Source organism: Pundamilia nyererei, unplaced genomic scaffold, assembly GCF_000239375.1.
Source record: "Pundamilia nyererei isolate P.nyererei 1_Seehausen unplaced genomic scaffold, PunNye1.0 scaffold00090, whole genome shotgun sequence".
Lineage (NCBI taxonomy): Eukaryota > Metazoa > Chordata > Actinopteri > Cichliformes > Cichlidae > Pundamilia > Pundamilia nyererei.
In genome coordinates, this window is record NW_005187491.1 from 521667 (window position 1) to 535250 (window position 13584).

The 13584-nt window shown below is 40.0% G+C and overlaps 1 protein-coding gene across 1 annotated transcript in view; it reads right to left on the reverse strand.

Moving 5' to 3' along the window:
• The window catches only part of bmper (BMP binding endothelial regulator), a 32774-nt gene that overhangs the window by 10967 nt on the left and 8223 nt on the right, over positions 1 to 13584 (reverse strand). Inside the window, exons 4-7 of the mRNA XM_005739183.1 lie at positions 5183 to 5282; positions 2027 to 2109; positions 1310 to 1400; positions 183 to 265 (exon numbers count right to left, since the gene is read on the reverse strand). Coding sequence (XP_005739240.1) covers positions 183 to 265; positions 1310 to 1400; positions 2027 to 2109; positions 5183 to 5282 — 357 coding nt within the window. The remainder of the gene's footprint in view (positions 1 to 182; positions 266 to 1309; positions 1401 to 2026; positions 2110 to 5182; positions 5283 to 13584) is intronic.

Below are 13584 nucleotides of genomic sequence, written 5' to 3' on the forward strand. Positions count from 1 at the left end.
AGAGAGAGAGAGAGAGAGAGAGTGAGAGAGAGCAAAGAAGTTATGGGGGAAAAACCAAGGAAAGGGATGTTGTTCCAACCAAAAATTTGTGACTCCCAGGAGAGTCCAACACTAACCAACTGGTGGGACAGAGCCCCTGCTTTGCTCAGAGGGGGGTGTAAGTAGAGGGTATGTGTACTCACAGTGCAGGTACACTTGATGCAAGGTTTCCCTTCTGGACTGAACTCCTGATTCTCTTTATACAGACGACCCTCAAAGATACAACCTGCAGGGAAATACGTTACACCAAACAAATTATTTTTTAATCCACTCATGTTCACACAAATCTTTTGCCTCTTCACCTGAAGCTTTTATTACTGCACTTTTAAAGTGATTTAAATATAGACAACAGCCACAGACACAGATCCTTCTACCAGCAGAAGAAATACACATTAAGTCAGAATTCAAAAAACTGCAGTGCAAGTATGTTGACTGTTTGCGCACATTGGCAAGTCCAAAAATGTTACTCCCAATTTCAACATAAGTGGAATTTGTCATATCTCATAAATAAATAAAAACTCTATTATGAAATAAGATAAAAGATCCTGTTTCATCAACTCTAATCTTTTTCTCTCCCATTCTTCAGGTCAAATAAAATGTAGTTCAAAATCACAACAAACTGCACGATGTTCCTCTTCTTTTTTGACCAGAGAGCTAAGAGAAATTCATAACTATTGTTTACATTTTCCTCATCAACTACAGGAAGCTTTGGGCTTAATGCTAGTTAATACATTTCCAGAAAGAGAAAGAAAAAGAGACAAAGAGATATGACATAAATGTAGCGCCCCTGGCTTCGACCTTCTGAAATTGCTGAGCACATCCTGAATTTGTTTTACTTTATCTTAACTATTAAGCTTGTTATCAGTTCCTGTTTAATATCTATAAATATTTCATTTCTGGGTTTCCTTTCAGCCAAACGGCCGCCTCTCCCTGAGCCTGGTTCTGCCGGAGGTTTCTTCCTGTTAAACAGGAGTTTTTCCTTCCCACTGTCACCAAAGTGCTTGTTCATAGGGGGTCATATGATTGTTGGGTTTATCTCTGTATGTATTATTGTGGGGTCTACCTTACAATATAAAGTGCTTTGAGGTGACTGTTGTTTTGATTTGGTGCTGTATAAATTAAATTGAATTTAACTGAATTAAATTAAACCTTAACTCCACTAATGTGGATATAAAGAAAATGAATAAACAGAATCTATGCATGTACAGTAGAAATAAAACTGAACCCCCAAATGTTTCCAGGCTACACTTGTGTTAAAATTCATACTCACCGGGGCAGGTGGGGCAGCACTTCTTTGGGTGGTTTTTGGAGTTTTTGCAGTGGATGACACACTGAACTTCTGCTTCAGTGATGACACCTTCCTGTCACAACCAAGTGAAAAATATTTTCTTCAGTTTGTGCATCTTTATAAGTAACATGTTACTTTAAAAAAAAAAAAAAAAAATAAGTAACATGTTAATGCTACTTTAAAGCTTATTGTTCCACCATATTGCCTTCCTTTTCTTGCTATACATATATCTTTCCTCTGCTTCTGCTTCCTCTATTTGATTCTGTTCCTCCTCACTATGTTTTTCCTACTTACCTGAATTCCTTCTGTCCAGTGCTGCCTGTTCCTTTTTTTATCCATACCTCTTTTGAGCAGTTTTCCAGACCTGTTCGTGCTTACTCCACATTTCTTCTTAATCTTTCTGGCTTATTTCCTTTCTTCCATCCCTCAGTTCTCATACTTGTTTTGTTTTCTTCCATGACTACTCACTTTCTTTCCTTCAGTGTCTTTGTTTACTTCCCTGCCTTTTCCTTTTCCCAACCCTTTTCCTTTTTTTCCCATCCTTCACTCTTCTAGCATTATGCCTTCTTGCTAACAACATGTCTGTGTGTTTTTCACATCTGATTTGGGATCAGTGCTTTCAACTCGAAGCCCGAGCTTTGCTTCCATTACCTCTCATCTGCTAACAGTGCAGCTTGGTCAGTCAGCGCATATACACACCTGACAACGTCTTGTTATGCAGGGTTTCGTGGAGGTGGTCCAGGATACTGAACTGTTATAGGAGCATCCATCTAACGTACAACCTGGGAGAGAAAAATATAACCTTAACTTGCAAGACAAGGGAGAAGCTGGGGAACAGGAACAATGTCAAGAGCTCAGTTGCTCTAATTGTGTTTCAAGTAGTTTCTAAATTTCAAGGATGTGTAATTTCTAAAATACCTACAACTTCAGACGCATTTCACTTGTAGCTTGTGGCCGAGAAGACGGCATGGAGAAGCCAAAGTCATTTTATGGCAAATGACCAAACTTTTTTCCAATTTGTTATTTTGACAAAGAGAATTTAAGACTGCCATCCTTCAGATAGTAAAGATAACTTTTTTAATCTCCCAGAATGTTGGTCCCAGTGTAGAAATGCAAACTATCCATGCAAATGACCTACTGGAGGAACATTCACTTTCCTGCCAATGTTTCTGTGAATTCATTTTTTGGGAAACAGAAAGCATACATTTTCAATTTCTGCAAATGCTTTAATTTTTCTGCCATGCAAAGAAAATTTTCTTAATCTGAAAACTTAGATTTTAGATTGGAAAATGAGAAAGCAGTAATCATAATTATGACTACAGCCCTGCAAAATGTTCATATGTTTAAAGCGCTGTCATTTCTAATGTAGAAAAATAAATTGTGTTCTAATCTTGGCCAAAGCTCACGGAAGTGACTAAAAACATCTGGTAGACATGTTTCAATTAGCTTTATATATTGTTTCTTTCCCCTCTCTTTGTTGTTGGTAGCCAAAGTTTCATCTAAGTTTTCATTGTAAGATGCATTAAAATATCAAGGAGGTCAAATATTACAGCTGTGTGAGGTCAAAGTCAAGTCTTCATTTTTGTGACTTAAATCTAATTTAAAGTCTCGAGTCTAAAAATAACCACATCTGATTATATGATGTGAATATTTAAACTCTCTTTCAGTTTAATGTTAAATTCAGTGTGTACACACTGATCTCTTCCTCATATACTTGGATGAGTCGCCCTCTGAGCTGTCAGCAGTTGTCTATTCAACTCTAAATGAATAGCCTATTCATTTCATCCCATTTGCAGAAAGTGGGTTCAGATCAATATAGAACTTTCCATACAATGAAACCTGATCACACCCATTGATCTACTTTCCTCAGTGTAAACTAAACCCTGTGATACTGTAATACTGCAGCAGGAAGATGTACAGTATATATTTTATTAGTACGAGTACAAGAACCCACAGAGACCAATACCCTGGCAAAACACTCAAACTGTTAATATACTGCATAAATATGACGGCTGTCAGACAGAAGCACTTTTGCATTTGTATACCAATATGTAGAAGAACACTCATGTGAAAAACACAGTCCATGCTGTGACTCAGAAGCTTTGGTCCCTGTGGCTGAAAAAAAAAACCTAAAACATTGCCCCTTGACCACTGTGCTCGACAGTTGGTATGAGGTTTTTGTGCTGATATTCTCTTTTCTGGTGTTAGCCAACTGTTGCCCTGTGGATTATGGCTCTCCACTTTGGTCTCATCTGTCCAAAGAACAGTGTTGCAGAAGTCTTGAATTGTACGATAAGATGGTGGGAAGGATTTCCTGAACCATCCAGTCCTGGGAAGGCTGTGGCATTGTGTTAACACACACCTGAATGCTCCGAACCAGTAAAGTGATGATGATCAGTTGATCAACTGCATTTGATTATCACTGACTGGCTGCTAGCAGTAAGGGTATCCCCGCTGAAGAGAATGTTTAAAGTCCTGTGGAAACTTTCTATTTTACATGACTGTGCTTTAGTCAAAACCTGGTGACAGTTGTGTTTGTTTGGTGAGGCTGCCGAGGAAGTTCTGACAGCTATACTCCTAAAAATACGTATTTTTCAATCTCAAGTGCACTTGCTATTACACTGCTGCATATATAAACGCCTTAATTAAAGCCGCTTTATAAAGCTGTTCCCAATAAACTGATGCAGTCAAGCTGTGATTCTCTTTAACTGTCGGCATGATTTCATAAAAGTGAGAAAATGGTGATATGACATCTAGGAATTAGTGTGTTTTAAAAAGCAAAGACACAAAGCAGTCCTAAATTTGGTCACAGTGGCTACAACTTAACCACACAACTAAAACTAACACCGACTGCTGTGGTGACGTGGGGCTTTCCATGTCCGAGTCGAGCATGTTCTGTCTCTCTTAACGAAGTGCCGTGTCGTAAAATGGCGAACCGCAAACAAAAGGGCCCCCTCCCTGCCGAGAGCTGGGAGGTAGGTGTGACAGTTTATGTATTTCCGCAGAGCCACATGAGCTTCATAAGCACAGAAAAAGTAAGGGAAGCCATCGTAGTGCAGACTTTGTTTAAGGGTCCCCTTTTGGGTTTTTATAGAGGTTAAGTGTCTAAGCCAGTACAGTGGGAACTAAAGATTCGGTTCCTTTTATACTTGCTGGATGTTGAAGCTCTACAGCTATGCAAAAATCAGCTACAGTGGCTTACTTTGTCCAATACAGATCTTTTAATTCTAAAGAGGGCAAAAAATACAACAAGTCAGAGCTCACAATTGTAAATGATATATTTATTTAGCTACAGTGTGCAGTTGGAATTTAGGTTTGATGATTGCTTCAGCATTATGTCTCTGTTTTAGCCTGAATGCATGTATCTGTTTGTCTTAAATGTAGTACATAAATGTGCACGGAAAGGGTTTTTGTTAAAATGCCCAGTTTAATTAGGCTGATGTGAAGTGACTAAAACCTTACACAGAGGATGAAGAAGGAAGGTATATAGAGGAGTTCCTGCCTCATAAAAACAACTGTATTTTTGTGGGCTGTAAACCCAGCAGTGAACCCCTTCAGCAGCAGCACAGTCTCCTTGTAGTGCAACTGTGTATATGTGGCTTTTATGTGAGGTAAATAATGAAGCTTTACTCTCACATGCTCTCCTAATATAGGCCTCGCTGTTAGGATACGGTGAGATAAAGTAGTCCCCGAAGGGTCTGTGTGTGCGTGAGATTAGCATCTCTATATTTCCAGTGTCTCCCATTAGTACAGAGGACCTACAGGCATACATAGCTTTACAATAAATATAAAAAAGCAAAGGCGCACAGGTATTCTCTTATTGTCGCCTGACCTCTGTCCACTTGCTTGTCTTACCTTTACACCTTTCACAGCAAGCTCCAGTCTGTTTCACCACCAGAGCACAGTCCTCTGAGACAAGTGGACATTTCTCCTGTTTACAGTCTGCTTTACCATCCTGCAAAAGAGACAGAGAGAAGAAAACAACACCCAGGGTTATATTTTTCCAACATTTTTCTCCTTTTACTTTCATCCCAATTTTTACTTTCTCACAGATTTCTCTGGCTGTTATTTCTCTCTGTGGAAATTAAAATGGGATATAATACCGTCATAAAGTCAAGGATTCAAATGTTAAATTTGCTGAAGAAGATTAAGGAGAAATATAAATAATGTACTTGCCAAAATCCAAGGCGTGATTATTACTGGCAAACTGTTTTTTTTTTCCCACAAGTACCAAAATATCTCGGCTTTACAATTCCTGACGGTGAACACGTGCATTGTTTAAGGTATCAAAATTGAATGAATATAGAGTCAGCAGTGTGTCTTTTATACCCTAAGCCCGTTGACTAACTCTGAAATCATAAAGTGAAAGTGACTAAATTTGTGACCTCAACATGTGTCTTGGATTATTTTATCCTTTTTAAATCAACCGCCCCTAAAACCAGGAATTATTTATCCTGTTAACACTTCTGATTTTTCGCTGCCATCCATCTTACATTGCTTTGATATTTCAGTCTTTAAAGGTCAACACTTTCATCCATCTAGACATGCTCATGGAATGAGTAAAGCTAAAACTCAGGATAATTGTAATATAAATATTTTTTGTGTGTATGTGGTTTAGGACCACTCTTTACCTAATATACCATCTCCGTTCTCTGCTGTCAACTTCATCTAATGTGAAAAGGCTGCAGGTAAAGTTCCTACATAACAAAGTGCCTCAGTCTTCACAGTTTAGCTGAGAATTTTCACACCAGTTCAACAATCCTCCTGTCACCTTCAGAAACACTGCACACTGTATCCGTCATCACCAATAACTGCACCGCAGGACTGGACAGAATCAGCGCTTTTTAAAAATTCACTCTACTTTCACACCCAGCTTTTATTGCAGATTTTATCCACATGCTGCGTGTGTTTTATTTTACACACTGTGAGGGTTCATAAAGTGGAGGCTGGCAGGTCCCGTGGCTCTGTAAGCACTGTGGCGGGCGGCTCTAACGAGAACGGATCAAAGGAGGGCGAAAATATATCAGTGTGGTTTAATATAGCTGCAGTGCTCCAACTAAACCCCAACCACACTGAGGACAGATGATGTCATGACATAAGAGCAGGGAGGAGAGAAATGGAGATGGAAAAGAGGGACAGAGGATGTAAAAGAGGCTAGAAGGACAAGGAGAAACACATGAAAGAAAAGAGACAAAGAGGGGCGGAAGAAAGACAAACGTCACGTCTTTATTCTGGAAAAGTTGATTTGAGAATACAACAGTTAAATGACAGTGGATTAGGCTTAATTACTTTTTTCTTTTTGCTCCGTGTCCCTGGCAAATCAGTGTGTTTTATCCACCCAGATTAGATGTGGGATTTCTTCTACACTTGTAGGCTCGTAGCAGTCAAAACATCATTTACCCATAAACCCAGCCCTGATCTTAAACCAGAGGTGAGAGATTTCCCAGATGAACATCACAGAAAACAGTCATTCACAATGGTGAATGAACAAAAACATGTGCGTTTTACCTCTGAGCAACAGGCCTTACCAAATCAGTCAGTCAGTCAAAGAGTTTCAGCTTTAAACACTGAAACAAATATCAGGCAGCACAAAACTAAAAAAACAACCAATGCATGATTTGGGATTTGAAATATACAACAGATTAAAATACAGTTAAAAGTCCAAAATTTATGCCCATCTTCACACTTTATGTCCCCAGCCATTATATTTGACACCCCTCCCTTAGAGGGTTGGTCACTGCAAAATAACAATGTTGTTCCGAGTGATCACCTTGATTTCTATACTGATCTGCAGCGAATAGAACACCCACATCCATATGTCATGAGGGGAGAATGAAAATAGCCATATGTTAAAGCCTTCATATATACCAGTTCTTAATCCAGAAGGTCCTGCTCGGCCTTACCACTTGAAAATAAAAGCAGCAAACAAAAGCAAGGGAAGCAATTTGCTATCTGTTCATTTCAAGGGTTGGACTTGTGTGCAGGTTTTCCAACAAAAACAAAGAAGTTCATAACCTGAAGTAAAGTCATGAATGCATTAGGAGAAATGGAAATGGCATTTCCACTCAGCTTGCTGCTGTTTTCCTAGTATTTAAGTACTGCAAGGAACCAGAAGAGCACATTTTCATCACAGACTAAAAAACCTGGAGAATCACTAATCATGCAGCCACACAAAACAGGAAAGTGCACAATGCACTTTTTTACATCCACAAAAAGTCTTGGATGACATTTGGTTTCTATGGTACAGAATGATCTCAGCACAGGCAGCATGGAAGGAAATAAAAACATATGAAGAGATGCTTCAGACTTTGATTATGATGGCAAACAACAGCAGCAAAAAAATGCAAAAAACTGCCGTTGGGTAAAATATACACGATGTTTGCCAAAATGCAATCAAAAATAAAATGGAACAAATAAAGAAACATAGAAAGATTTCGTTAAAATCTCACAGTTTGGTCAAAAGCCTCCAAGGTCATGTCCTTCTCTCTCTCTCTCTCTTTAGTCATTCATTAGCAGAAAGTGGTGTTAGTAGGCCTCCTCCACCACTACCCGTCTTGTCATGAGGTCAAAGGTCACAGCAGGTCACCACACCTTATGAACACTCGACATACCACCACGGCACCATTGCTGGCCAACTGGACGACCGTCTGTTGGAGAGTGACGACCCCCTCGACATGTGGAGGGGGATAAAGCTCTGGTATGCTCATAAGTGTGTGTGTCAGACAAAGAGAAAGTGAGCGTGATAATGGCTTTGTGTTTGTGTTTCTCTCTGTACACATGCTACTACAAGGGCTTCCACTTGAACTAATTTACAGTGAACACATTTGTGTGCAGATCTTTAAATTGTGGTAAATGAACACTGTTGATCAAAAACATGCTGATCACGAGGCATGACATAGAAAGGTCCAGTAAGGTGTGCACCATCAGCATTATTGTCAGTTTAAATAACCTGTGAAAACTACGTTCTTCTAGAATATTTTCCTTATTTTTTTTTTTGTCTATGTCCATGAAGGCCAATAATCTTTTATTAGTACAGTTTAAAACATAGTGTGACTACGGGTCATGTACTCCATTGGAAGATGTTTTTTGTCATTAATCTTTTTGACTTGGAAAATAGTTTTGATGATCACTTTTGACACTTAAGTTATTAAAAGTGAACAAAATGTAAATACTTCTCAGTTCTTCACTTTTTTATGAACATTAAAGATTTCTCGAATGGACAAATAGTCCTGAGCTGTGCCAACAGGGTTGGCGTTCCACTAGGAGGCGACAATGTTTGTGTTCAGCTTTGCTTCCCCTCATTAGTCTTCTTCTTCTTCTATCTCCTCATCAATCAAACCCTGCCTTTCTACCTAGCTCCATCACTTTTCTTCAGCATTTGAAAATCTTTTTTTTATTTTTTATTTAACAAGCCACTCTCGGCTAAATATATCTATCATATCTTTTTTTGTGTTTTAATCATTTCCACTAATGTGTTGAATCCATCAAAAGTCAAAGCCTCTTTCTGAAATTCCTCACCTTTCTTTTTTCTGCTTTTCCTCAGACACCACTGTGGAGGAAGAGATCAGGTTTTGTCAGGTGCTACAGCACAGGAAAAGAAGCTCTCGAATTAATGGCCTACTTAAGCCCTTGGATTCTACACCCTTCCGACCTCACAAAACTTAACAGCCTTTGCCACTGTGACCTTTCACCTTTCCTACAAAACAGACCAGTCGCAACCTCCCACAGACAGAAGGAGACACGGTACTTTTGGGGTCGAGACAGCCGTGGAAAGACGCTGATGTTTTCAAAACTGTTTCCACGGGTTGATCTTTCTGACAGGAAAGAGCTCAGCATGACAGTCCTGCTTCTGTGGCCCGGCTGGTTGTAATAGAGGATGGAGTGGCAGGCTGAGTGTACTGGCATGTCTTTAAGTGAAGTGGCATTTTTATAGATTGGTCCAACGTGAAATGTACAGCACATTCCACCTTTATAACCACTGAGTTTAACACATTCACTTTAGCAGCTTTGGGGATTTTAGCTATTTAGTTTTATATTTATTTATACAGGGTGGGCCATAATAAAATGGGAATGGTTGGTGATATTAAAGTCCTGTTTGTGGCACATTAGTATACGTGAGGGGGCAAACTCCTCAAGATGGGTGGTGACCATGGTGGCCATTTAGAAGTCGGCCATCTTGGATACAACTTTTGTTTTTTCAATAGGAAGAGGGCCGTGTGACACATCAAACTTATTGGTAATGACACAAGAAAAACAATGGTGTGCTTGGTTTCAATGTAACTTTATTCTTTCATGAGTTATTTACAAGTTTCTGACAACTTATAAAATGTGTTCAATGTGCTGCCCATTGTGTTGGATTGTCAATGCAACCCTCTTCTCCCACTCTTCACACACTGATAGCAACACCGCAGGAGAAATGCCAGCACAGGCATCCAGTATCCGTAGTTTCAGGTGCTGCACATCTCGTATCTTCACACCATAGACAATTGCCTTCAGATGACCCCAAAGATAAAAGTTTAAGGGGGTCAGATCAGGAGACCTTGCGAGCCATTCAACTGGCCCACGACGACCAATCCACTTTCCAGGAAACTGTTCATCTAGGAATGCTCGGACCTGGCACCCATAATGTGGTGGTGCACCATCTTGCTGGAAAAACTCAGGGAACGTGCCAGCTTCAGTGCAGAAAGAGGGAAACACATCATCATGTAGCAATTTCAAATATCCAGTGGCCTTGAGGTTTCCATTGATGAAGAATGGACCCACTATCGTTGTACCCCATATACCACACCAAACCATCACTTTTGTTGTTCCAACAGTCTTGGAGGAATCCATCCAATGTGGGTTAGTGTCAGACTAATAGCGGTGGTTTTCTTTGTTAACTTCACCATTCACATAAAAGTTTGCCTCATGAACAAAATCTGGTCCTGTTCCAATTTTTGTTTTGCCCATTCTGCAAATTCTGTGCACCGATCTGGGTCATCCTCGTTGAGATGCTGCAGTAGCTGGAGTTTGTAAGGGTGCCATTTGTGAGTAGCTAATATCCGCCGAAGGGACGTTCGACTAATGCCACTCTCCAGTGACATCAACACTGAACCAGTTTCACGAAACTTAGCAAGCAGTTTGCTAACTGTAGCATGGAAGATGTCTTGCATTGAAATCTGCTGCAATGACCCGGTTACTGTGTTCACCAGATATCAACACAATTTCGATCCGCTCCTCAGGTGTTAACCTCTTCGACATGTCAATGGCTGTGAACAAAGACAAACTTGTAAATAACTCATGAAAGAATAAAGTTACGTTGAAACTTCTTGTTTTTCTTGTGACATTACCAGTAAGTTTGATGTGTCACATGGCCCTCTTCCTATTAAAAAACAAAAAAAAACAAAAGTTGTATCCAAGATGGCCGACTTCTAAATGGCCACCATGGTCACCACCCATCTTGAGGAGTTTGCCCCCTCACATATACTAATGTGCCACAAACAGGACTTTAATATCACCAACCGTTCCCATGTTATTACGGTGTATCCATATAAATGGCCCACCCTGTAGATTGAAAAGTAACACATACTGGTTTTGTTTTAGTGGTATCAGCAAGGATCTGTCTTATCAGGTAAACCTCACCCCTCCTGTATCGATCAGCTACTGTTTGAGAGGAGACACTGACAGGAAATGACCCCTGACCTTTCTCTCAGATCGATCACAGCTACTGGGTATAAAACTCCACACCCTGAACTTTTACACGCAGCTCAAGCGAAATGTTTGTTTAATCAATGAATGCAGTGCACGTACCTCTCATGTTTGACCTTCTGAATGATGATGTTTGATTTGGTGAAGGAATGGAGGCATGTTTGCTGTGATACTCACATTACATTCCAACAGCATGAGAATAACAAAAGCTGTTTCACACGGGCACTACAGCTCTGAATGTTTTTAAACACTACCTGGAGCAGCTGCATGTGAGAACCGGACACCAATCAGACTTTACCCTGCCAGAGCGTTTCCAGAAGTGAGAGCACATCTGACGCGGGTAAATCTCCTGCTGTCTGTTACACATGCTGACTTGAATCTGCAGAAATTGTACCGAGTTCATGTGTAAAAACAGCTGATGTATTTAGTCTGATCTGAGTTCACTGAAAAATGAGGAACTACTTTGTTCCAGCTCTTCAAAGCTCCCCTCTACAGCTTTTTAGGGAAATAATCACCGTATCATTTTGTATGAACATTTGTCTTTTTAATAGTGTTTCCACTGAGGTCTCAAGTGAGATTTATTTACTTTCTCACATAACTATTTCTAATCAGCAGAAATACACAGTCTCGTTTCCTGTTCTTATTCGGATCACATGGATATAGAAAAAGACAAAAAGAAATCTGGGAAATTCTGCAAAATCCTGAATAACATTAAAAAAAAATAGTGCACGATAACAATACCTGCACATGCAACTGTGACATAAATGAAAGACTGTGGACAATTAAAAACCTTCGTGAAGGTAAGAGAGCAAAATCATGGTTGATAAAAAATAAAATGTTAAAACAAAACATGCGTGAAACCCTCTACCCATACAACACAGCAAAAAAGACACTAATGCCTGCTGAATGTTGGAATTTGGGTCTGTGGCTCTGCGGAGGAAGATTTGGGAAAAATATGCCACAATTTCTTTTAATTATTGAGTTATTTGTGAGTTTTATGACAAGATGTGGCTCGTGGGTTGCCGTGCGTCAAGCAACTTTTATCAGTTGTGTTCATGTTTAAGCACAAGGCCAGTCTTGAATATCTTCAGACAACTATTTTTCATTATTGCCTGAGGCAAAACTGAGTTCTGTTTCCTTTCCATGCAATGCTGAGATGAAATCAAACAGCAGATACTCATAGGTTGCGGTAGATGAAATTTTGTAACAGCAAAATGTGACTGTGCTGCTGTTACACAAAAAAAAAAACTGAGGGAGCCAACCAGAGGGTGAGGGAGGGGAGGAAGAGCTGATGAGAGAGTGGAAAAAGACATGGAGATGGACAGACAGATAGACGAGGACGATGAAAAGAATGACGGCGATGAACTGACTCGTTTCACGATAAAGGATCGTCATGGCGACCCGCCTGTCAGTCAGTCTGTCAGCCACATCCACTCCTGGCCGCATTACAGCTCTCTACCTCACCCGGACACACACAATAGATCTTCTGTGTGTGCATATGTGTGTGTCCGATACCCACAGGGCAATTAGCAGGTACTCTGGACCAACTAAGGAGCCAACCCCCTCCGCTATGTTTCCATATATGAGTGACACTGGAGCCCGGATGCACCCCCCCCCCTCGACCAGCACTGCCACACAGGACTCTTTCTGGACATGTAGAACTGTCCAGAAAGAGTCCTGTGCAGAGGTCATGTAAGTATTTTCTGAGTTTTGACATTTCCTGGTACAAGAGGAAATTGATCATCAGAGTTTGGAACTAACTTTGGAAACAGCAAAAGTCCAGAACAAGGATAAGACAGAAATTCTTCCTTTAATGCTACAAATCAAACAGAGAGGTAAAATAATTTTAATATTCATAATAATAGTGTCAAATGACAGAACATTAAGTTTTATGAAAACCAGGTCAGTATATTGATTAATAATGTTGCTCTTTTATCACCTGGAGCACAAAGAAATGGAAAATGTTTGCCACAAAAGCCAAAGTTGTGCCTTTCTACTGGAACCAACGTACTTCAAAGGGCACAACTTTTATTTTGTATCACACTTTCTCAAGTTTCATTACAGCTTAGGCAGTACTGAAACTTAGGAAGCCCATACATCTTTCATGCAAACTAGAGGAAACCACAGTGATCCACTAGCAACCACAACAACCACAAGAAGGTTTGCAACTGATTTGACCTGGTGAAAGCCATCAGCCTCAAGCAACCTCTCTCCAACCTTGCACATTTTTTCCTTAGCAGCCAGAGGTTGCCAGCAGGGTCGCCAAACAGTCTCTATGTCTGAGTCATTGCAATGCATGGAGTAGGCAGGGCAGAGAGCAACCATTCATAACTGCATTTATGTCAGTGAGAGTGATCATCTCCTGAAGGAAGAGAAGCCATTAATTGTTTGTTACATATACATTTTGGCAGAACCTTAAATTTAACTACTCTAAATTGTAAATACAGATTTATATTAGGAGGGAAGAAAAGCTGCATACCTCCAAATTCAATAAAGACCGAGCCCTAAGTGTATGGAAGTAAGTGTGTGTGTGTGTGTGTGTGTGTGTGTGTGTGTGTGTGTGTGTGTGT